The sequence below is a fragment of the Siphateles boraxobius genome, unplaced genomic scaffold, assembly GCF_051911475.1.
Source record: "Siphateles boraxobius isolate OS27281-9 unplaced genomic scaffold, OSU_SipBor_1 76, whole genome shotgun sequence".
Taxonomy (NCBI): domain Eukaryota; kingdom Metazoa; phylum Chordata; class Actinopteri; order Cypriniformes; family Leuciscidae; genus Siphateles; species Siphateles boraxobius.
In genome coordinates, this window is record NW_027509204.1 from 729160 (window position 1) to 755404 (window position 26245).

Here is a 26245-nt window from a genome sequence, read left to right on the forward strand (position 1 = left end):
AGCGTGTAGTGAGAACGTGGGTACAAACAAAGTAATGGTGACCGGTGTAGATTATTATTGTGTCAGTCTGCGTCTGCCCCGACCCGATTCAGAAGCAGCGGCGGGCCGGGACACTACTTTGGCTTATGTAAGTTACATAGCGAAAATACTGGTTAATCCTCTGTTTTACCGATTTTTGACGCCTTTCTCAGGGATAGTGAGGGCGGGGGACGGATCGGGTCACTATGAATCTGGGGGGGTCATGTCCCCCCTGTCCCCAGTGCCATCTGCGCCCCTGGGTAGATCAGCACGTTACAGTACAAATGTGCGCATCTACCATAAACGCAGGACATCAGTTCTGACTGGATCGCTTCCCAAATCCTCACTATCGAACATTTTTGTCTAGTTTTTATTCGTTGACAAAAATGTCAATAGATTTTTGCCATAGTTTTTGTCATTCAAAACTAGTTTTTATTTAGTTATCGTCTCGTTTTCGTCTGTGAAAAAATGAACACTGGTCACTTAGCAGTCAAAGCTGCATATGTACTGGACACAGAAACAGCTGTGGTTTCAGTGGCGGCAAAAACATTATTCTGGTTGGCTGCCATCTTTACTTGCTCTGATGTAAACTGATATATATATATATATATATATATATATATATATATATATATATATATATTTTTTTTTTTTTTTTTTTTTTTTTTTTTAATACTCATCTCGGTCATTCCTATATATCGTCGCTGTCGGGCGGAATCCTCGTATCTCCAAAACCATTATTTTTCAGAAAAAAGAAAAAAAACTGCATATTTTTTGAGTTATTAAACATTGTATCGTTAAAGTTGGTATTCATTATATTGCTATTATATACTGTTGTGTACCAACATTAACACAACATTTCCCCAAAAGCATGTTTAATCGGAGATACGAGGTTTATGACTTGGGAGCAGGGAGATACGAGTTTGCACTGTCATTGATAAGAATAGAACGGATGCAGACTTCGCTGCTGCCAGCAGTGTTCATTAAAGTACATTTTAAAACTTCAATGCACATTTATAATAAGCCTAGTAATAAGTAGACATTTAAATCAATAACTGATATCATAGTTTAACAATAAAATAAAATAAATAATATTAATATAAAATAATATTTTTAATATAATAAAATCACAGTTAAGGCTTGTGGATTTGTGTTTGTGAGTATGGTTAGCCCTTGTCTTCGTGCATGTATCTGTGAGGCTCTGTGTGTGTTGTTACATTGCCATCATGACTGTATTAAAGGAGAACTCCGGAGTAAAATGAACCTGGGGTGTAATAACACATTGGTACGAAGTCGACTGTTCTCTGGGATTTGTTTTCATGATAATCGAGTGTAAAGAGTTTTATCTCTAAAAACTGTTGAACTTAAAACGCTAGTATATGGAGGCATATAATAAGTAAAAAGAAATCGCTAGTTAAAGCAACACTTTGTCTTTTTTGCGGTTTTTGCTCTCGGGGTCCCCCTAAAGTTGGGAAACAGTATTGTCTTCTACTACTGTCGTAAAATCTGTCATGGTTACAACAGGCGATACACGTGTGCATTTGTTGACAAGCCGATACTGTCTTGAGTTCTCGCGGGCAGACTGCCAGCGTTGCGTGTGAAATGTCTTCATCCCAGGTACATTGGCATATATTTCAGCATGTCATATGAATATAATTTCATGGGTTTAATTTTTTTCAAACGTCAAAAGATCGCGTAGCTCACGTTTACAAGACAGCGTCATTATAGTAGCCTGTTTTACATAACTGAGATGCATAACGTTTTGTTTTACATTACGGATATGCTAATTCAATTCAATGTTTGTGTGGTAGGTAATAGCCATATATCATTAATATTATAATATCAAGCTACCATAGATGAATCTGCAAATTTGAAAATCGATTTGCATTATAGCCTGAGGCAAGACACTTTCACTGGAAAAGTAAATACACAAACATATCAGCCTGCAGACATTAGGATAGTTATCCTGTTATTTATTATAACCATCGTAAACTAGCATGTTAGTGTAGCTACCAGATTGATCATTCGCTACTCTACTAGCATTACTTGATTCATGAAGATAAATGGAGGACCAGACAGATTCCGTAACATGGCCAGGCCATGTTATTCAGCCTTGTACATTTCGCGCGATAGTCAGCTCCCAGACTCCCTGATTTATTTATAAATGTATAAACACTTTATAGATGACTGACTGCTGCGCTTGTGACAGTTACTGAAAAAACGAGTATAGAGAGAGAGAGAGCCGGTCGCGCAGGCACGCTCTCACCGTCTTCAAACTGTCTTGCTCTCCCTCCAATAGTGATCCTCGTCCGGTCTTTTAATTTGTCACTCTCCCTTTTTCTTCTTTTAGTCTCCTCTGACAAAACCTTTGCCTTCTTCCTTTTAGTTGTTGCTTCGGTCATGAAAACAACATACAGACGGGTATCAAACGCTAGTTGGGCTCTCACGTCAGAATCTGAGGAAGTGGGGGAAGTGACGTATGCCGTTAAGCAGTCGAATTTTGTTTATTTTGTGCTCGGGTTCCTACCCGAAACCCGAAGTTACATAGTGCCAGTAAAAGCGATACAGACACTGTCAGGCTATGGCAGACGTGTCATTCAACCTATTGTAAGTCGATGTACCATCACAAGGGTCTTGGAAATATATAATGAAGGTTGAAAAACTACATAGTGTTACTTTAATACCACTAACAAGGCTCAAAATAGCCCCACACTAACACGGTAGCTTAATGAGGGTCTCTACATACAAAGCAAAGCACTGAGAACTTTGTAAGTGTACAGACAGTTTAATAATAATATAGTTTATAAAGACAGTACCATCGCGGAGCCATCTTTGGAAAACACTCTCGACCAGTCGAACCACGAACGCCGTGCTACGAGCTGAACTGTGACTTGGAATATCACAGTTCAGCTCGTAGCACGCCGTTAGTGGTTCGCCTGGTCGAGGCTGTTTCCCAAAGATGGCTCCTGCCTGTATACGCGATGGTACTGTCTTTATAAAGTACATTATTATTAAACTGTCTTTACACTTACAAAGTTCTCAGTGCTTCGGTTTGGACCCTCATTATGCTAGTGTGTTAGTGTGGGGCTATTTTGAGCCTTGTTAGTGGTATTAACTAGGGATCTCTTTTTACTTATTATATGCCCCCATATACTAGTGTTATAAGCTAAACAGTTTTTAGAGATAAAACTCTTTACATTCGATTATCATGAAAACAAATCCTAGAGAACGGTTGACTCGGTACCAGTATGTTATTACACCCCAGGTTAATTTTGCGCCGGAGTTCTCCTTTACTACTGCATCCTATATTAATCTAGTGAAGTAAATTGTCGTAAAAGCTGTGAAAGTCCTTTTGGGATGACTTCCTTCAGGTCTTGGAGGTGTTTGAATTTCAGCTCTTTGATCTTCAGGCGGTCTGAATAGAGTGGGGTGACTGTGTGGCTGTCTGAGGTGGAGTTTCGGAGTTGGTGACTTGGATGTGAATGCCAGTCATCAGAGTGGTTGATTTTGAAGTCCATCGTTCCAATGTTGTTGTACCTAATAGCACAAAATATAACACAACAACATAATCACTGTAAGATTTCATAAAACAATATGCAACATCATAATGTCATGCCTAGAGTATATTGGTAAGACATAAGATTTGCATTGGTAATTACCTGATGGCTCTGATATCATGGACAGTTGGGTCACCAGGCCTTCCTCCAGGGCGCAGAGACTTGCACAGCCTCAGCTTGGTGAAGTCCTGGAAGAAGGTGTGGTCGATGTACTTGACTTCATATGGATGAGGATTCACACGGGCCCTCTTCATCAGGTTAACATACTCTGCTGGGAGAAAAACATCCTGTTCCCTCATGCGCCTCTCGATGACGCTGTGAACGGAGTCGCATTCCATCTGAGTATGCCCTTTCTCAGGGTACTCCTGAATGACGACTTTGTTATTCTTCATGGAGAACAGAAGAAATGCATTGCTTGGAAACTGCATTCCGGTTCTGATACCCGCAGCTGTCACTACACAGGATAAATGTGTCAGGCTCAGTGTGTGCAGAGAGGTAGTCGACGATGCATGAAACAAACTCACTGGCAGACAGGGATCCCTCGCCTTCATGCCAGACATAACATGTGGCACTGTGTGTCAGCTTGTTGTACATGGTAAAATTGTGAACAGCAAGCTTTGTTTTGTAATACAAGGCAGAGGCTTTTAGCTTTGGGCTCAAAAGGAGAGCTTGTAAGTCCATACATAAGACCATAGTGTTGTTGCTGGCCTTGCTTTTGTCGGACAACTTTTCGGCGCGTGCCTCTTCTTTTTGAAGGAGATGGTATTGCCACTCTTCATCAGGTAAGTTGCCGGTCTTGAAAGCACAACAGATGTTGCACTGGTCCTTTTTTGGGTGGTAAAGGCCTAGGTTGAGACGCTTGAACTCATTTGTGAACACTTGTCTTGACAAAGGTGTTACATTCTTCTCTGCAGCAGCACGACAAAACACTGCACACAGATCAGCCATCGATTGAAACACAGGTTCCAGATATTGTTTGGATGTTGTGGATCTGCAATAGTGTGAGGGCACCTTAGGTAGATCGTGCAAAAAACTGCAAATTAATTCATGGCCTGCCACTGAACAACATGCGTTGCTGTGTGTTTGACCCTCTGTATCTGCCTGCGTGTGCCCCTCCTTTGCCCAGTTAAGAGCAGACCACTCGCCTATTCCTAGGATAGACAAAAACACACCTTTGTAGATGCGTCTTCTCTGCCCGCTGATCCGTAAAAAAAAACAACAGCGAACTTGATCTTCGGGAATTTTCAGCCCCCCTTCTCCTTTGCGCGGGGACTACATCAATTAGACCACGCACATACACTCTCTTCTCCTCCCAGATCACATGTTGCCAAAAGTCATTGAAAATCTTATTCCTCTCAGGCTTGCCGATTGCACTACAGTGATGTTTAGCTGACCTGGCACATGCTGCTGATGAACATCTAGGCCCCATATCCCGTGGCTCTTTCATTGTTTCCTTCTGCTTCTGTTTTCCAACGTATGACTTCCCAACCATTCTTCTTTTCTTGTTGATGACTTTCTTCCAGGTGTTTCCAGCTCTGTCTTTTCCTTGGAGGTGCGTCTTCCTCAGCATCTGAGCATGAATGCTCTGCATCCGAGTCCTCATCGCCTCCACCATGGAAAACTTCAAAATACACACACAAACTAAACGTGGATGAATGAGATACATCTTTATAAACTGTCAACAGTGAGGGCTATAGTTGAAGGACCTTATCCAATTTAATGAGAAAATGTAGAAAAGCATCAAACCTACCCGTGTCAAACTGCACCTGCTCTGGAGCCAGCAGTGAGGCCTCCTCTTCCTCCACACTGTCACGGATTCACCCAACGACACACCCCAGCCGGCTTCAACCCAACACACCTGGTCCCGATCGCAATCACCGGAATTCTGATTCACCTCACCTGCACCCTCATCACTTCACTCACCACGCCAGCTCTGCATATAAACCCCAGTCAGTCTACAGCTCATTGTCAGGTCTCGTCTTTTGATGCCAGTGACTCTCCGGTTCCTAAACCCTTCGGTCTGGTTCCAGTATCCTCAATATATCTATGCAAGTATTGTCCTTCTACACTAACCTCCCAGTGTGTGTGTATATTCCAAGCAGCCTCTGTGTGCAGTGGTTCCCCGGGATTCTCCATACCGCCTCTCTGTGTTCTACAGTGGAATTCGCGGATCTCTATCAGGATTCCAGTGGTCAGCTATTTCCAGTATCTACAAGACGGACTCAAGTTCAAGTCTTCTCCCTGTGTTCCCTGTGTGGATCTCGAAGCTCATTCCTGTATTCAGGAGTTGCATACAGTGTCTAAAATAAAACCTGTTAACGCCATTCTCTTAGTCTTCATCCTTGCAGTAGTGTGACACACACCACCAGAGAAATCTTTTCAGACACATGGTACAATTAGTGTGAATTTTTATTTATATTGTTGTGAAATCCATCTGCATTAAATCTCATTCATTTTGGCATGTGAAATCATGATTATCTCTCAGAAATTCACTCTACCTGCATGCACCACTGTATCCTCCACCACTGTTGCTTCCTCTCTCTCTAATGTTACACTCTCTCCATCAGAGCTCTCACTGTCTATTGGGCCATTGCCTGATCATATGGCACATTGACCATCTGACAGAGTTCCTCTGAGGACACAGACATGGTTGCTGCAAAAAATAAAATAAATAAAGGTCAAATGATTGTTTCATTAAGTTATACGGCATGTTTACATATGATAAGGCAAGAAGCCAGCTAGCTTGCTTAGTGATGAACATGAAGTAAACGGTAGCTAACGTTACTTGTTGAACATGACAGAATGCCTTGACATTGTAAGCTACAATCCGGACATTGTAACATTACATTAAATTATAATGTTGTTCCTCAGACGAGTGCCAGATCTAGCGTTAGCGGTGGTCGAGAGATTTTTTCTTTAAGCCCCACGAAAATCACATTAGCTATCTCACCTAACATGACGACAAAACCAATACATAGCGGCTAACTAAGTCAACAACAGGCAATTTTTGAGGTTTAAATTAAATTTCCTCGTCAGAAACAAAACCATGGAAGATTTCAATCAACAAGATAAGTTAACTTAGCTAACTTAGCGTCCAATGCAAGACCTAGCAGAAAGAAAAATCTAGCATCCTCAGAAACGATACATTACACTACACTAGCACTACCATTACTTCGATCGAGATAAAACTGTTATATATAATATATAAACTGTTATTATATAATTTATATAACTGAATCATGAATAAGGACATTTACCTCAGAGGACGTGTTGCTCGACGAGGACTGCGACTTCCAATCCTGAGGAGAAAAAATGCTGCGAAGCTCCCTGTGTGGCGGCGCCAAGTGAAGAAGGGGTGGAGTTACGAGGTTTCTCAGACAGTTGAAGTGTCCAATGGAGTTAAGAGGTTTGCTCACAAGCTATTTTCAACACTTCGATTGGTTAATAATTTGTAAAAATAACAGAATTGCCATTACACGCATTGAGATTTATGCTCACTGAAATTACTGGATGATGTCACAATTTCCTCTACACACACCTTAATATTACTATATAAATCTTGAGAATGCATGTCTGTCCGACGCTCTTCTGCCCCTGGATGTAGACAACCCTTCGTAAAACATCAAACTATTCGAAATGCATGGCTGAAGTTTATTTGCAAGCAAGTGGCATAAAAAACAATTTGATATTTATTAAAGTAACACCAGGTAACTTTTGCTCTCGGGGTCCCTCTACAGTTGGGAAACAGTATTGTCCTCTACTACTGTCGTTAACTCTGTCATCCTACATGCACGTGCATTTGTTGACAACCATGATATTCCTGATCACTGTAGGACGCGGTCACATGCAGGTGTTCTGCTTGCGTCGCGTGTGAAATGTCTTCATCCCAGGTACAGTGGCATATATTTCAGCATGTCATATGAATATAATTTCATGGGTTTTATTTTTTTTCTAACGACAAATGATCGCGATGATCACGTTTACAAGCCAGCGTCATTATAGTAGCCTAGTCTATTGGTTACCGTTTTACTGAATCTATCAAAAACTAGAATATCGTTTACTAGCTACCAGATTGATAATTCGCTACTCTATCATTTCTTGACTCATGAAGATAAACTGAGGATAAGATAGCTTCCGTAACATAGTGAGGCAGACAAAAAAAAACAAAGAGATAGTATGCAAGCAATATACTTAGGGGGCTTTCACACTGGCAGTTTAGTTCGGAACAGGGCACGGTTCGCATGAAAAATCTAGGGTACCGAACTCGAGACTGCCTGGAGGAGGTGGTCTGAGTTCGGTTGCTCCCGAACCGTGCTGCGATTCGCGTGTGTGTGAAAGCAACACGGACTCGGGTGCGCACTTGTTCAGGAAGTAAAGTATCCTGCACATGCGTTTTAGTCGATTATGATGTATTTAGTTAAATAAAACACACGTAAGGGATGAAGATTTACCCTGGATACGAGCAAGAGTGAGTCTGCAGTGTATTCGCGCATAGTGCGTGCAATCAGGGCAACAAATTAATGGAAATCCACTGTCTCCTCAAAAGAGTCCATTTGCAAGCAGCGGAAAGACAGCTTATGCGAAACACACACAGTTAACCTGCGTTGTTTACTCAGCTATGAATTAATAGCTGCCAAAGTTATAAGCACCAAATTAATAAAAAACACAATATATTGACCCGCGTCGTGTTTTCTATCATGCGCCGTGCACGTTTGCAATGACGTAAGATGCACGCAAACACACCAGAGTTCGATAGAATCAAGTTGAGTGTAAAACGAGACCAACGCTGTGGGGGGCGCCGGGAACAATAGCGCTTGGCTTCGGACCGCAGCAAACGAGCCCAGTGTAAAAGCCCCCTTACTAGTCCAAAAGCATGACAGCCAAGTCCGCATCGGTCGGGCACCCCTCCTCCTCCTTCAGCTCACGCCAGCGAGAAAACGCTGGCCCAATGTTGATCCTCGTTCTGCCTTTAACGCGATCACTTTCTCTTTTTCTCTTTTTGCTTTGCTCCGATAAAACCTTTGCTTTCTTGTTTTTCTTTGCTGCTTCGGCCATGACTATAACATTTGGCTCGCACGTCCGATTTTAAGAAAGTGGGGGTGGTGGTGGAAGTGACGTATATGCCGTAAAGCAGTCGAATTTTGTAGTTCCCTTTGTTCGCCGGTTACTACCCGAAACCCGAAGTTTAAAAGTACGATTAAAAACGCTACAGACCCTGTCAGGCTATGGCAGACGTGTCATTCAACCTATTGTAAGTCGATGTACCATCACAAGAGAATTGGAAATATATTATGAAGGTTGAAAAGTTACCTAGTGTTACTTTAAATTCGCCTGTCTAATAATGCATATGGAAATAGTTTTCTGTTAAAAATGATAAAAATGTAAATAATGAATAAATGCATCATCAATCCTTCCTCTAAACTCATGTTTTTGTCTTACACTGATTCACTATGTTAAGGCTATTAAAAGTATTTCGTGTTTTTACTGCCAGAGGGCCAAAAGTTACATAGTGTACTTTAAGCATTACGATATAACCAGGGTTTAAAATGAACATCCGACAACTAGTCAAGTGAGAGTGAAAATCAACCATAGCGGGTAACAGGCAGCATTCATGTCACTACTACATTTTTAACAATCAAACTGAATAATCTAACTAGATATATTAAAAATGTTAGCCGTGAATGATAATCAGGTTTATTCTGATATTTTTGTTTTGGCTAGTAGAAGTTCTGAATCATCAGTAAAACATTTAGTAGTCAAAAGTGGCTGTCGTGTGGAAAACATCATTTCAACATTGCAGCTTGATGCAACACCCTATAAAGTTCATGGTATCGGTGGGGTACATTGAAGCAAGTCAACTGAAATATTCAAAGTTTCAAATGTCATTCAAATATTCTGTCATGATCCTGGCTCTCTTCCTCCTTACTCTGTCTCCACCTTTTGGACACACACTCACATACACATACTTGCAGATTACTGCACCATTCATCCCGCAGACACATCTCCCTCACGGAAGAAAATTTTGAAAAATAACCCCTGAAATGATGACTTCTGGTGAATATTGTATGCTATCATACATTATAGCATATTATAATACAACTTATTAGGTCTATATATTTATAGAATAGGAAAGTAGGCCTAATCAATATACAAGACTGAACCACATAGATATAGCCTATAAAGGCTATCATGATCATTTTGCCAACAATGAACCATGGATATGTTTAGTTTATAATACGTTTTATTTTTTATTTAAACAAATACAACATATAACATTCAAAACTCATCGGCTTAAACTGCATTTGAAGAAAAATAAACACAACAGTTTGCTGTAGCCTTGTGCGAACTTATTCAATAGAATTAGACTTCTAGAATGTTCTTTCCAGTGCAAAAAATAATATTTTTAATTTAATTAGACAACATTTTAAGGAAGTGTAGTGCAAATATCTTTATACAATAATACTGATTGATTCAATTCAATTCAAAGTTTTATTCAATTCAAAGTTTTATTTGCCATTTGTAAGGCACAAAAGAATTTGTACACATACATAGGAATTGTACTGCATCACCCTTAGAGTCAAGAAACAAAGTGCACCAGGGCTTGCTAGCCATTTATACTAAATATCCCCTATTTATATGAATTTGCCATTAGTCTCACTGCTGCTGGATAAAAGCTATTGTAAAAGCGTGTTCTGTGTGTGATGATACTGTCCGCTCTTGTATGTCTCAGACTATAGGATTTGTATCTGGGCCTCAATAGTGAATACGCTGGATGGTAAATGTCAGTAAGTATGGACTGGGCTTTCTTCTTACAGCGCTCTATGTACAGTGTGGTTATGGGTGGGAGGTTAGTCCCAATGATTCTCTCTGCAGTCTTTATAATACTTTGGAGAGACTTCTTCTCTGCCTGTGTAGCATTTCCAAACCACACGATGATGCCATATGTCAAGACACTCTCTATGAGTCCTCTATAGGCATGAGTAAGAGAGCACACCCCAAGCCCAGCCTTCTTTAAAAGCCTGATAAAATAAAGGCGTTTTTGAGCTTTCTTCACTGTGGTAACAGTGTTTGTAGTCCAGCTCAAGTTAGATGTCAAATGCAGGCCATGGAATTTATGGCTGGCGGCCCTCTCCACCACAGTACCCTTGATAGTGAGATGCTGCAGAGGAGGGGTTTTCTTCCTAAAATCTATGACGAGCTCCCTGGTCTTGTCTACATTTAGGAACAGGTCATTTTCCTCTCCATAATCAATTATGTCATTAACCAGCTCCCTGTACCCTGTCTCCTCCCCACCCTTAATAAGGCATTTTTGATTCTCAAAAATACGGAACAAAGTGCGTATCAGTATCAGTTCAATACGGAACAAGACTTTTATGTGTCAAATACAGGACGATTCCGTATTATACGGAACGGTTGGAAACCCTAGCTGTGACTGTAGCTAAACAGCTAAAACTATCACATCTGCCTTTAGACCTAAAACAAAAGTGGAGAGGAAATGATATGTCATAAAAAGGATACTGTTTGATTTCATGTCATGGTGGATGATGTTTTTTTGCGTGTAGATAGCTGTGAGAGAAAGCAAACACCATAAATAATTGTTGAAACATTCACAATGAAGTTATACACACTCGAGGAAGACGAATCCCTCAAGCCCAGGATGTGAAACTCACTCCATGCCCTGAGCCGTCTGTCTAGCGATGTCTATCAGCTGAAACATCTGGAAGTTGGTCTCTTGCACATGGAGGTGTTTATACAGACTGCTGCCTTCACACCACTGCGTTACAATCGCAAGATTGTCTTTTGTCATGTAGCCCATGAACAATAGGAGGTTGACATGACATGTTTCCCTGTTGGCAGAAAAAAAGACAACAGGATACAACAATTCAAGTCAAGTCAAGTCATCCTCATTTATATAGCAATTTTAAAAAGCTAGATTGTTTCAAAGCAGCTTTACAGAGATAAAGATATAATTGAAGGTAACAGAGATTGGTTTGGTTTTATAGTGGCTCTTGAAAAATGTTTTTTCCAGCTAAAGTTAGTTTTGATTGATTCACTTCCGTCTAAATGATCATTTGTTATTAAATTAAACGCGAACCTGTGATAGACGCTGATGCGCATTAAGAATTGATTCTATAGTTATGTGCGTTTGAATATATGTGCGCAGGTTTGTAATTCCTTACAAACCATGCCTAAACAAACTACTTGTCTATAAATTTTGATGCAGAATTTTTATTTTATCTTATCACTTTGGGTAGGTACGCGAACCGAAAAATTACACAACGCTTTATCTGTAGAGTGGTATAGGGATCCTCCATAGGGAGAGGCTAATTGGCACTTCAGCACTGCATTGTCATCAGGTCCAGGCGAAAGTCCTTCGTCAGATCTGGATACCGCCTGGATCCGGCAGGCTGCGGGAAAACCTCGGGATAAACAAAGACACTAAAATTAGCGTAGATGCCATTCTTCTTATGATGTAACGAGTACATCAGGATTTGAGGGAAGTGTTCCCAGTTCCGGCTGACCTAATCTAAGCAGCCTAATATTGAATTATAGAAGTCTATAGAGTGTTATGTGTATGCTAGGTCAAAGAGATGTGTTTTTAGTCTAGCTTTGAACTGATAGACTGTGTCTGCTTCCCGGACAATGTTAGGAAGATTGTTCCAGAGTTTTGGTGCTAAATAGGAAAAGGATCTACCGCCAGCAGTCGATTTATATATTCTAGGTATTATCAACTGGCCGGAGTTTTGAGATCGCAATAGACATGAAGGACTATAATGCGTTAAGAGCTCGCACAAGTACTGGGGAGCTAAACCATTTAGTGCTTTGTAAATAATCAGCAATATTTTAAAATTTATACGATGTTTAATAGGGTGCCAATGCAGTGTTGACAGAACCGGGCTAATATGGTCATACTTCCTGGTTCTGGTAAGAACTCTAGCGGCTGCGTTTTGAACTAGCTGTAGTTTGTTTATTAAGCGTGCAGGGCAACCACCCAGTAGAGCATTACAATAATCTAGCCTTGATGTCATGAACGCATTAACTAGTTGTTCCGCATTTGTCAATGAGAGCATATGATGTAATTTAGATATATTTTTAAGATGGAAAAATGCGGTTTTACAGACACTAGACACATGACTTTCAAATGATAGATTGGTATCAAAGAGCACACCCAGGTTCCTAACTGACGACGAAGACTTAACAGAGCAGCCATCAAGTGTTAGACGGTATTCTAGGTTATTACGTGTGGAAGTTTTTTGTCCAATAATTAGAATCTCTGTTTTTTTCAGAATTTAGTAGTAGGAAGGTAGCATCTCCTAAAGGTAGCATGTACAGAGTGAACAGCAGCGGTCCGAGAACTGAGCCTTGTGGTACGCCATACTGAACTTGTGATCGATAAGACATCTCTTCATTTACTGCTACAAACTGATAGCGGTCAGATAAATATGATTTAAACCATGCTAGTGCAATTCCACTAATGCCAACATAGTTTTCTAGTCTATTTAAGAGAATGTTGTGGTCAATGGTGTCAAATGCAGCACTAAGATCAAGTAACACTAATAGAGAGATACAACCACGATCGGATGATAAGAGCAAATCATTTGTGACTTTAATGAGAGCTGTCTCAGTGCTATGGTGCGGTCGAAATCCTGACTGGAAATCCTCGCAGATACCATTTCTTTTAAGAAAGGAACACAGTTGTGAAGATACTGCCTTTTCTAGTATCTTTGACAGAAAAGTAGATTTGAGATCGGCCTGTAATTGACTAATTCTGTAGGATCAAGTTGCGTTTTTTTAACAAGCGGTTTAATCATAGCCAGCTTAAAGGTTTTTGGTACGTATCCTAGAGACAAAGATGAATTAATGATGTTAAGAAGAGGATCTATGACTTCTGGAAGCATCTCTTTCAGTAGTTTAGTCGGTATAGGGTCTAACATACATGTTGTCGATTTAGATGAATTAACGAGTTTGCAAAATTCTTCCTCTGCTATGGCAACAAATGAATCAAATTTTACCTCGGGGAGACTATAATGCACTCCCTGATGTGATGCTGTAGTAGACAGTTGCATAGTTATAATTTTGTCCCTAATATTATCAATCTTATAAGTGAAGAAGTTCATAAAGTCATTACTGCTGTGTTTCTTGGAAACTTCTGGGCTTGAAGCTTTCTTTTTCGTTAGTGTAGCCACTTTTTCAAATAAATACCTTGGATTATGTTTATTTTCTTCTAATAGGGTTGAAAAATAAGCAGATCTAGCAGCTTTTAAAGCCTATCTGTAAGCAATCGAGCTCTCCTTCCATGAAATCCGAAATACCTCTAGTTTTGTTTTCTTCCAGTTGCGCTCCATTTTTCTGGCTGCTCTCTTAAGGGCCCGGGTGTGCTCGTTGTACCACGGCATTGGACAATTTTCTTTAATCTTCTTTAAGCGCAACGGAGCAACCGTATCTAAAGTGCTGGAAAGGAGAGAGTTAAAAGTTTCTGTTGCAATATCAAGTTCTTCTAAGCTATCTGGGATGCTGAGACGATGAAACTGATTAGGAAGATTATTGATAAAGCAATCTTTAGTGGCAGAAGTGATAGGTCTAATGGCGCTTTTCCATTACCAGTACCAGCTCGACTCGACTCGACTCGCCTTGGCTCGCCTCGACTCGGCTCGCTTTTCGTTCCGTTTTCCATTGCAGAAAGTATCGCCACAAATAGTACCCGGTCGTCATAGCGACGCCTTTCGTTCCTCGTTGCCCCATCAAGCTCTCGCTGGATCCTCTCTTCAGCAACCAAACAAAGGAATGTCTGCACCTCCTCGTTTGACCACGGCGTATTCTTCCGAGTTGCCATAATAATAGTAGTAAGTTTAGTAACTATCTCTGGCTAAACTATTTAAAAAAGGCGGGGTTATTCTGGATACTCCATCTGGCGCGTGCAATGATGACGCAGTGAATAGTGACGATTCTCTCTGACCAATCAGCAGTCGGCATTGTTTTCACGTCACATTTTAGTATCGCCTTAGCTCGCCTCAGCTCGCTTAGAACCTCGCCGGAGGTGGTACGAAAAAAAGTACCCGAAAGCAGGTACAGGTACAACTTTTACACAGTGGAAAACCAAACAAAGGCGAGTCGAGTCGAGTCGAGCCGAGCCAAGGCGAACTGGTACTGTGTAGTGGAAAAGCGCCATAACATACTTGTAACACAGAGTTGGCTTTGCAGCCTTGGCTAAATGTAATTTACATGAGACTAGATAATGATCTGAGATGTTGTCGCTCTGCTGCAGAATTTCAACAGCATCAACATTGATTCCATGTGATAATATTAGATCTAGAGTATGATTACGACAATGAGTAGGTCCTGACACATGTTGTCTAACTCCAATAGAGTTAAGAATGTCTTTAAATGCCAATCCCATTGCATCTTTTCCATTATCTACATGTATATAAAAATCACCAACAATTAGGACTTTATCTGCAGTCAATACTAATTCTGATAGAAAGTCAGCAAATTCTTTGATAAAATCTTTATGGTGCCCTGGTGGCCTGTAGACAGTTGCCAGCAGAATTCTCAAACTTGATTTATTGCGTTTGATTCAGATGCATCAAACGCAAAAGTGCTGTTTATGCATTGCAATAGTGGTGAGCAGTGTGACCAAAATCTTAAATCATGTACTTGTGTGGCCTTTGCACATTTTTCCTTAATCTGGTTTCCCAAAGCAATTCATTAAGTGTGAACACCGCAGGCATGCTTCTTCAAACTTAAATACATTTGTTGTGCTTCACACAATAGATCAGTCTGCTCTTGGACACTTTAATTCAGCAATAGTTTGTCTTGAATCAATCTTTAAATATACCTATGCTTATATACTACTACAATATACACTCCTGGGAAAAATAACTGGGCAAAGCCTAAAATGGCTAAACACTGAGCTTTAAATGGTCTTAACCACAAATGACTGGTCAGGAAATTAGCAAGAATTTAGCAAATGCACTCCAGAGAGCCTATGTGCCACCATTTTTTGGTCTTGGGTCTCGGGCGTGTCGCAACTGCTGCTGTCTTATCAATTTGGGGACACACTTGCCTGTGACCCAAGTGGAATCCCTGATACCTGACCTCTATACGCCCAACCGCACACTTCTTTGGGTTGGCCGTCAGCCCAGCCAGTCTCAGCGCTCCGAGGACCGCGCACACATGTGACTCGGTGTGTGACCTCAAAGGGTCCTTGCAACTTTGCGAGTAATTTAGAACTCGACGTGGGAAGCAATAGAAGGACTTTATCTCCCGGTGAAAATTCTCTTAGTTTTGTTCCCCTATTGTATAACTGGGTCTGTCTGTCCTGAGCCTGTAACAAATTCTCCATTGAGAGCCGCCCCAAAGTGTGGAGTTTTGTTCTCAGGTCCAGGACATACTGGATTTCATTTCGACTCTCCGAAGGCCCCTCCTCCCAAGTCTCCTTCAGCACGTCTAGCACCCCCGCAGGGCTGACGACCATAAAGGAGCTCGAAGGGGGTAAACCCCGTGGAGGTTTGCGGGACCTCGCGCACAGCAAAAAATAGGGGTTCTAACCATTTATCCCAATTTTTGGCATCTTCGTGAACGAATTTACGAATCATCGTCTTTAATGTGCGATTAAATCGTTCCACCAAGCCGTCCGTTTTTGGGTGAAAGACGCTGGTGCGAATCGATTTAATGTCCAATAACTCGTAAAGTTTGCGTAAAGTACGTGACATGAACGCCGTGCCTTGATCAGTGAGGATCTCTTTCGGGATACCCACTCGGGAGATTAGACGAAACAAGGCATCCGCTAAACTTTTAGCGGAGATGCTGCGGAGTGCCACTGCCTCAGGATATCGCGTTGCATAATCAACTATGACTAATGCAAAGCGATGTCCCCGTGCTGACCGTTCTAATGGCCCGATGAGGTCCATCACAATTCGTTGGAAGGGGACCTCCATCAACAGAAGCGTGCGCAATGGCACATTTGGGGTGGCTGGCGGATTTACCTGCTGTCCAGCCATGTGATTTGAATGAGCCGCCTGGAATAGCATTTCCCAACGGCTCTTTGGCACTAACAACTGGGTTGTAATTTCTTTTGTTTGAGTGTCTTGTATCACTCTATACAACCGGTCTTTCAGAATCGCAAAATATGGATAAGTGAGCGGTCGAGCGGGCTGGAGAGGTTGACAATCGATGGTACAGACCTGTTCAAAAGCATGTTTTAAAGATTCATCCTGAGACTGTTCCAGGGGAAAATCATCACGCTCTGGGAGAATCTGTCTCCCAATTGCGTTCGGATCCCCTGGTTCCAGTCCCGGAGGTCCCGGTTCAGAGCAAAAGATCAAGTAAAAGGAGCTCTTCTTCTTCTGATTCACGATCTAGTAGATCATCTACATTATCTGCTCGCCTTCAAGCTGAAGCTGAAGTGGCGGCTTTTTTAGCCAGTCAGCAAATGCTGCAACAGAGGCATGCTGTGGAAGAAGAAGAGGATCGTTTAAGAAAAAAAAAGGAACAAATTTATCTTCAAACTAAAATAGCTGTGTCTATGGCTAAAGCCAATGTGTAAAGGTCTGCTGCAATCAGAACAAAGCATGCATTTGGAAGTAAGTAAACCAAGAAAGGAAAAGGATGAAATGATCTGCTCTAATTCAATGCCAGTGGCATCAGTTCAAGTTGACACGTATGTCAAGTCACAGTCTCTGTCTGTTAAATAATTCAACAGGAGGTGCAAGAAATAAGGAAAGTAATTCTCAGTTTCAGCCTGTGCAACAACCGAGGTCCATAACACTATTTCAGCCAACTGCATCTGTGAATGGGCAGCTACTTTATGAGTTATGAGTACTTATGAGTACTTTATGAGTCTAATAAAGACTGTAGTGGCAAAGTACCTGTTTCAAGACAATCACTAACTGATGGAGAACAAGGAAATATATTGCGTCTTATGGAAAAACAGAATGAAATTACTGCCATGTTGGTAAAACAACGTAATATTTTATTACTTCCTCACAGAGATATTCTATCTTTTGAAGGAGATCCTTTGCAATATCAATGCTTTATACGGTCATTCGAGGAGGTTGTGGAAAGAAGAGCAAACTACTATGGTGATTGTTTCTACTTTCTTGAGCAGTATACCCGAGGTCACCCTAGAGAACTTGTCAGAAGTTGTCAACACATGACTTCCACGCAGGGTTACATGAAAGCTTAGACCCTGCTTAAGGAACATTTTGGAAACGAACTCAAAATCTCTTCTGCATATATGGACAAGGTGCTCTCCTGGAAGTTCATAAAACCTGAGGATACAAGGGCTCTACAAGATTATCATCTTTTTCTTAGAGCTTGCTGTAATGCTATGGAGGATGTTCGTTATATGAAAGAGTTAAACTTGGCTACCAACATGCAAATAATTCTTTAAAAGTTGCCTTTTAAGCTCAGAGACAAATGGAGAGCAGTGGCATGTGATCTGCAGGAAAAACATAAGGAACCAGCAGCATCTAAAGACATTGTGGATTTAGTAGAAAAGCAAGTAAAAATTGCAACAGATACTGTGTTTGGAAACATCTTAAAGGCTCCTTTTTGTGGAGATCGAAGCATGATCCGTTCCAAGACTAAGGGAAGTAGTTTCGCTACCACTGTTACTGTACCAGGTATGGAAGACGTTAGGAAAACTAATAAAGGACGGGTATACTGTCTTTGTTGTGGCGAAGAACATTTCTTGAATTCCTGTACTGTGCTTGCTAAAAAAATCCATAAAGAAAAGATGGACTTTCTGAAGAACAAAGGAATCTGTTTTGGCTATCTGTGTACAGGTCATATTAGCAGAGATTGTAAGAAGCGCATAACATGCAGTGTGTGTGGCTCTAAACATCCCAGCATCCTTCATGTCTTTCAGCGAGATAAAACAGGAACCAAAGCAATTGCTTTGCTTGCACTTTGTACTGCTCTGGCAAGGAACCAGAGCAGTGCTCTGATCTCTGTTCAGTCCAGTAGTAATACTGGGGCCAGTGAAGATGCTTGTGCCTTATCCATTCTTCCAATTTGTGTTAAATCTAAGGATGGAAACAAAATTGTGGAAACATATGCCTTTTTAGATCCAGGCAGTTCAGCGACCTTTTGTACAGAAAGTCTTATGAATAAGCTTGTTCTTTCTAGCAAAAAACTGAATATTCTGCTTGAAACAATGAATCAAGACAAATCGGTTTCCAGTTATGTTCTTAAGGATCTAGAAGTTGCTGGATTGGATCAGGCACATTTTTGTTCACTTCCTGAAGTGTATTCCCAGAAAAGTATGCCAGTTTCTAAATCCAATATTCCCATGCAGAGTGATCTTGTTCGATGGCCTTATTTAAATCCCATACAATTGCCCTCAATCGAAGCAGGAGTTGAGCTTTTAATTGGAGCAAATGTACCAGAGGCACTGGAGCCATGGCAGGTTGTTCGCAGTCAAATGAATGGACCATATGGATTAAGAACCATACTTGGATGGACAGTGAATGGACCGCTTAAAGGTGCCCTGTGTCAGAATTGAGTTAAAAATATACAAAAAATGAGTCACACGGATCAAAAGAATGAGAAGAAATAAGGGCGATGATGTCATTAAAAAAATAAAAAGTTATAGTGTTGCAGAGATATCAACCTGAATTAGGTTAAATTACTAACCCCGGCCCGACAGATGTCATAATACCAGTTGAGGCCATGGGAGGCGGTATGCGGGCAACACCAGCCAAACTGCAATACACGAATAAGTCGCACGGCTTGTGGGCGTATTTGAACCTGATGTCAATCGTGTGGAAACTACACCCCACTACTACAGTTCAGTTCAGGGAAGAGAGCGGAAGAATGGCTGAAGCCCTTGGCAAGAGACCCTTACCACAACCACCCGCTGCAGGGAAAAAAACGCGCTCGGAATCACAAATAAAATCGGATAAAAAAAGGAGAAGAACCAGAGTTAATATTGGCACTGCTTTCCATCGTTGGAGACAGCTAATGGAAATGAAAGAATTGAAGTTTGACTCTTCTTTTGGATTGGTAAGTAAGATGCTGTTAGTATTTCGCTACAAGTTTGTTTTATATGTTTGTTTAGTTTTTTCGGGAAGTTATAACATAGAAATTTATCGAAGGCTGTTCGATATAAGTTCTAAAGTTAGCGATGGCTACATTGAAAGGTGTAATGAGAACTACGTGAGCTATATTATGTTTACTAAATTGCTTTCCTGAGGTAAATCTGACATATTTGTTCTCCAGCTATGTTATTGACCTCTGCACGCTGATTAAAAAAATGATTGGTCGGTATTATGTATGAAGAATACATTTTGGTAAGTTGTGTGTGTAAGTTGTAACAGTGTTCGTGTGTTTTTACTATTAGCTAGTAGAGATGATCGGTTCACGTGCGCTAGGGATCTGTCGTGTAACGTTAACATTTACAAGCGCCAAAACGGTATTTTTTGTTTGAATTGCGTAATAACATTGACAGAATCGGTGACGGTGAATTCGTGAGAGTTGGCAGCTCTGAATGGCGCTAGCTTGGTCAACAGCAGCGAATGCTGTCTGTCAAATTAATGTAATTCAAACTAACAATAAAAATGTAATATGAACAAAACGAATATGAACATTCACTGGTGAAGGGGAGTAGCTTCAAGATGTCATTTAAAAATCACTTGACATCAACCAACATTCCTCTGGAGTCAAAACATCCTCATAGGAGTTGGCTCGGCTTCGGCTATGGCTCTAGGGTCGTTGTGAAGGTAGGGGCGGAGCATAGAGACTATGCCGTTTCTCGTTTGTTTCTCTAGAGTAGATTATGAAAAAATCATTCATAATGTGGATTATGAATTGATTTTTTTTTGCGGATATTACACAAGGCACCTTTTCAAAAAAGAAAAAGATCAGGGTTGTTTTTGACTGAAGTGCCTCATTTCAGGGAGTGTCATTGAATGGACAGCTACTTCAGGGACCAGACCTAACAAGCACTTTAATAAGTGTTCTTACAGGAATCAGAATGGAGTCTGTCGCCTTAATGGCTGACATTGAATCCATGTTTTATCAAGTGAAGGTTCCTGTGGAGGATTCTGACCTTTTGAGGTTTCTGTGGTGGTCAAATGGCGACTTGAGTAAAGCCTTGGAGGAATTCGGAATTGTTTTACATCTGTCCGGAGCTTCTTCATCCCCAAAGTTGTTCTAATTATGCACTCAGAAAATGTGCAGAGGACCATGTAAGTTTGTTTAATTGCAGGACGGCAGAGGTCATCCGGAAATACTTCTATGTGGATGATTGTCTTACTTCAGTGCCCACAGAATCTGATGCTATCCAACTATATAAGGAGCTTCATGCAATGTGTGCTAAAGGTGGATTCCATCTGACCAAATGTATGAGCAACAGGTGGGAGGTGATAAATTCCATACCAGAAGAAGACAGGGTGAAATAGGTAAAGGACCTTGACTTGAACCATGATGTACTTCCGATGGAAAGGGTACTAGGTGTACAGTGGTGTGCCGAATCTGATACCTTCAGATTTAGGGTAGTAATAAGGGACAGACCTTTTACCAGAAGAGGGATACTTTCAGTGGTTAGTGCCATTTATGATCCTCTTGGATTTTTGTCTCCAGTAGTTCTTTCTGCAAAGAAGATTCTTCAAGATCTTTGCAGGGAAGGGGTTGGACAGGATAGTGTTATACCCATCAAATATGTACAGAAATGGAGAAATTGGCTCGATGATCTTCATGGCTTGGAGAAATTTGAGACCAAAAGATGTTTGAAACCTGTGGAGTTTGGAGAAGTCACGGCAGCTCAGTTGCATCATTTCTCGGATGCCAGTGAGGAAGGCTATGGCGTTGTGTCCTACCTGCTTCTCCATAACAGTCAGAACATTGTACATTCTGCCTTCTTGATAGGTAAGGCTCGAGTAGCACCAGTGAAATCTACCAACATTCCCTGTATGGAACTTACAGCCGCCACTCTCGCAAGTCGGATGGACAGGCTATGGAAAAGAGATCTAAGGATGAAATTACAAGATTCTGTGTTTTGGTCTGACAGCACTTCTGTGCTAAAGTATATTCAAAATGAGTCCTCTAGATTTAAGTGTTTTGTTGCCAACAGAGTGTCTGAGATCTTGAGAGCATCCCAAGCGGCTCAGTGGAGATATACAAATTCTGCCAACAATCCTGCTGACTTTGCCTCAAGAGGGCTGAAGGTGGATATTTTACTTCAGGAGCAGATGTGGACATTTGGCCCTCCCTTTCTAACTGGATCAAAAGAAGAGTGGCAAGATATGCCAATTGATTTGGGAAAGAGTTTGGTTCAAGACCTAGAAATCAAGCAAGAACTTGTGGTTAACACTCTACTGGTTCAAACTGAGGAGGGATATAGTGCTGTATCACGGCTTATTAATCATTATTCATCATGGACACGTCTGAGGAAGGCTGTGGCCTGGATCCTCAGGCTGAAGAAAACCCTACTAGCTCTAAGTAAAAGGAGAAAACAATTGAAAGAAACTCTTGATTGTACTGAATTGAATCAACCACTGGAAGTTATCAATGGAAACATGCTTAAACTACGATCCAGTATGAGTGAAGGCTATCTTTCAGTAGACAAACTAGAGGAAGGTGAAATGGCGATTATACGCTTTTCCCAGAAGATGAGGTTCCCAGAGGAATTGATAGCTCTACAAAGAGGTGAAGATGTCAAACAGAGCAGTCCTCTGTACCGTTTCAATCCAGTACTTGAGGCAGGTGTTATAAGAATGTATGGACGTCTAGATGATGCAGCCATGCCTGAAGAATCAAAGCACCCAATAATTCTGGCGAAGGATCTGCATATTTCTGAACTTCTTTTAAGGCATGTTCACAATGAGGTCGGGCACAGCGGACGAAATTACATGTTGGCTAGGCTGCGCCAACGGTATTGGATACCAGGAGCAAGTACTGCCATACGGAGAATTTTGTCCAGATGTGTAATCTGCAAACGACTTCAAGGAACAGCAGGTTCTCAACAGATGGCAAATTTACCTTCAAGCAGAGTCTTACCAGATGAACCACCATTTACCCAAGTTGGAATTTACTGTTTCGGCCCATTCGAGATCAAACGTGGATGAAGCACTGTGAAGCGATATGGAGTCATTTTTACCTGTTTGGCCCTAAGAGCCATACACGTCGAAGTGGTTGCATCATTGGATACGGATTCTTTCATCCACGGCTTACGGCAGTTCATAGCACGATGTGATCAAGTATTAGAATTACGCTCCGATAATGGAACCAACTTTGTCGGAGCCGAACGAGAATTGGGAGAAGCCATAAAAAATTGGAACCATCATAAGATCAATGATGTTATAATCCAGAAGAGTAAAAAATGGATATTTAATCCTCCTACGGGATCTCATCACGGTGGTGTTTGGGAGAGGATGATTCGATCCGTGAGGAAGATTATGAATTCAATCTTGAGGGTGCAGAGTTTAGATGAAGAGGGTCTTAATATTCTTTTGTGCAAAGTGGAGTAAATTATTAATGGCCGTCCTATAACAAGATCATCTATGGATCCCAAAGATCTAGAGGCTCTAACATCTAACCATCTGTTACTTCTGAAAACTCAATAATCTTTACCCCCTGGTTTGTTTCAGAGGGAGGACTTATATGTGAGTCGTAGGTGGCGACAAGTACAATACATGGCCGACCTGTTTTGGAGGAGGGAATACCTACCTCAGCTACAGGAACGGCAGAAATGGTTTGTAAATAAAAGAAATTTTCAAGTGTGAGATGTTGTACTCATTGTCAATGATGCTGCCCCTCGAAACTCATGGATTATGGGTAAAATTGTCCATACTATACCGTATAAGAGGGGATTTATCCGCCAAGTGAGGATTAAAACAAGGTACAACTGCTTAGACAGACCTGTCACCAAGAGCATGCCAGCCTCTTCAAATGTGGTAAACCGCAAGTTTAAGCAAAATCCTCGCTCTTTTTCGCCCCTGGGGCGAACACTGTACCCCTGATCGCTTATAAAAGTCATAGCACACCTTTCCCGAATAATCCACACGATTTGATGCCTCATTCCTGGGTCTGTGACAAAAGCTGTGGGAGGAGTTGCACGTCAAACTTTTGGCAGATTAATAAATGGAATAGTAATAGTTGGGGCTTTGCCTTTGGCAAGCACACACTAGTAATAAGTACACAAGAGATCACTTGTGATGCTTTGCCTTTGGCAAGCACCACTAATAATCTTAAGTACAATATCAGTAAATTGGCTTTTCCAAGCCAACTTAATAATCTTAAGTACAATATCAGTAAGTTGACTCTCACAAGTCAACTTAATAAGTTGAAGTACAATATCAGTAAGTTGGCTCTCACAAGCCAACTTAATAAGTATGCAAGAGAACACTAATGATGTCTTACCTTTGGCAAGCACCACTAATAAGTTTAAATAGGATTTCAGTAACATTTCTCTATACCATGTTTTGAAGCAGAGATATAGGTCTTGATAAATGGTTGTTATGGTACTGTTTGGTTGCTATGGAGCTGCCAATGATGAAGCTTCAAAGGCTGCTTGTCAGTATGAATGATATAAACCAACTCCCATGACTCTGTGACATTCAGAATGGAAGATATCTCTCTTTTGATTTTGGTTGCTAGGGCATGGCCAGTAAGTGTTGAGTTGATTCAGGATGGGCTGTTTGCTGCCTCGAGTCAAACGAGACCATCCTCATGTTCCTATGACACTTCTATCCAAATATATCCCTTTGATCTCTTTCAATGTAAGTCTAAGAAACATGTTGCTAGGGTGCTCTAAATGGTTGCTAGGGCGTGGCTTGATAGCTTCACAATGATCATGAGAGACTGTTTGGTCGTCTGAGTAAAATAAGCCCGCCCCCTTGTCTCTATGACACTGTGATCGAGAGTTATGTTAAATACAAAATCCTTATGTAATTTACCAAAGTAGGAGAAACATGCGTTTCATGGACCGACCTTCACCATACTAAATCAATGGGGAAACTTTGGGCCGCTCCTGCCCCCAGGGGGTGCAACTTTTACCCCATTGTGAGGTATGTTCTTACAGAGCTTGTCAGCCTCTTCAAATGTGGCAAATTACACGTTTCTGCGAAATCCTTGCTCGGAGCTATGACTCGTCAAAGTTTGATGCAATGCAAAATCTATGGGACTTTTTCGGCCGCTTTTTCATCCCTGGGGCGAACACAGTACACCCGATCGCTTATAAAAGTCATGGCACACTTCTCCCCAATGAGCCGGTCGATTTGACGAATCAATCATGGATCTGCGACAAACGGTGCGGGAGGAGTAGCGCGTCAAACTTTTGGCGGAATAAAAACCGCAATAGTAATAGTTCGGGCTTTGGTCCAAAATGCAGCCACTAGTGTTCTTACCAGAACCAGGAAGTATGACCATATTAGACCAGTTCTGTCAACACTGCATTGACTCCCTATTAAACATCGTATAAATTTTAAAATATTGCTGATTACTTACAAAGCACTAAATGGTTTAGCTCTCTAGTACTTGAGTGAGCTCTTAACGCATTATACTCCTTCACGTCTATTGCCATCTCAAAATTCCGGCCAGTTGATAATACCTAGAATATCAAAATCGACTGCTGGCGGTAGATCCTTTTCCTATTTAGCACCAAAACTTTGGAACAATCTTCCTAACATTGTCCGGGAAGCAGACAGTCTGTCAGTTCAAATCTAGACTAAAAACACATCTCTTTCGCTTAGCATACACATATCACAATACGTATAGACCTCTATAATTCAATGTTAGGCTGCATAGATAAGATCAGCCAGAACCGGGAACACTTCCCATAAATCCTGATGTACTTTGTACATCATAAGAAGGATGGCGTCTACGCTATTTGTCTCTCTGTTTATCCCGAGGTTTACCGCAGTCCACCGGATCCAGACCGTATTGGGATCGGACCAGCGCCTCGACACAACGACAACGCAGTCCTGAAGTGTCAACTAGTCTCTTCCTTTTGATGGCCTCCTTCCCTTTACCTCTGTACTGATAAAACGTTGTCGGGATGATTCCGATTCACGTGGCTACGCGGAAGCGCTAAAAAATTCTCAGAGCCACCAGGCACTGTTTTATGCAAATGAGCGGCTGGATCACATTAAAGAATTTTCTTTTAGAACGGTGTTGTGTTAGCGGCCCCTAAGTTAATAACTAATGATCGTTTAGTCTAAGTTTTGGGACCAAAATTATTTATTCTCTATTTAAACAACATCTTTACAGTATCTACAATGTTGAAATTTATAATGTTCGCCGATGACACAAATATTTTTTGCACTGGAAAAAATATGGATGAATTGCAATTGGTACAAAAATAATTTATTGCATTAAACAAGTGTTTTGACTATAATAAGTTATCTTTAAATGAAAATAAAACTAAATTTATGATATGATAATTTATGAAAACTAAATTTATGATGGTAATAGGACTCATAGTAATGCAAAGTTACATTTAAATGGAGTTGAAATCGAAAGAGCCTATGAAACCAAATTTTTAGGTTTGATCATAGATAATAAATTTATTTGGAAAGCACATATTGAATATATTAGAAGCAAGGTAGCAAAATCAGTAGGAATATTGTATACAACAAAAGATCTAATAAATAAAAAGGGTTCGAGTATTATATATTCCTCCTTAGTAATGCCTTATTTGTCATATTGTTCAGAAATATGGGGAAATGCAA

At 40.9% G+C, this 26245-nt stretch overlaps 2 protein-coding genes across 2 annotated transcripts in view; both read right to left on the reverse strand.

The window, feature by feature from the left end:
* Positions 1-3307: 3307 nt before the first annotated feature.
* Positions 3308-3990, reverse strand: LOC143724570 (uncharacterized). Its single transcript, XM_077217724.1, has 2 exons — positions 3678-3990; positions 3308-3555 (listed from the first exon to the last, which is right to left on the reverse strand). Exons 1-2 carry the CDS (start codon positions 3965-3967, stop codon positions 3327-3329), a joined length of 519 nt encoding a protein of 172 aa, XP_077073839.1. The 5' UTR covers positions 3968-3990; the 3' UTR covers positions 3308-3326.
* A 2275-nt stretch (positions 3991-6265) lies between these two features.
* Positions 6266-26245, reverse strand: part of LOC143724567 (RAF proto-oncogene serine/threonine-protein kinase-like) — an 82991-nt gene continuing 63011 nt past the window's right edge. Inside the window, exon 18 of the mRNA XM_077217715.1 lies at positions 6266-6902. Within this exon, the coding sequence (XP_077073830.1) occupies positions 6834-6902 (69 nt within the window). The 3' untranslated portion in view covers positions 6266-6833. The remainder of the gene's footprint in view (positions 6903-26245) is intronic.

Coding starts and splice junctions, on each gene's coding strand:
- LOC143724570 (XM_077217724.1), bottom strand. CDS start 3,967: ATGAAGAATAACAAAGTCGTCATTCAGGAGTACCCTGAGAAAGGGCAT. Junction 3,556..3,677: donor CATGATATCAGAGCCATCAG/GTAATTACCAAT, acceptor TTGTGCTATTAG/GTACAACAACATTGGAACGA.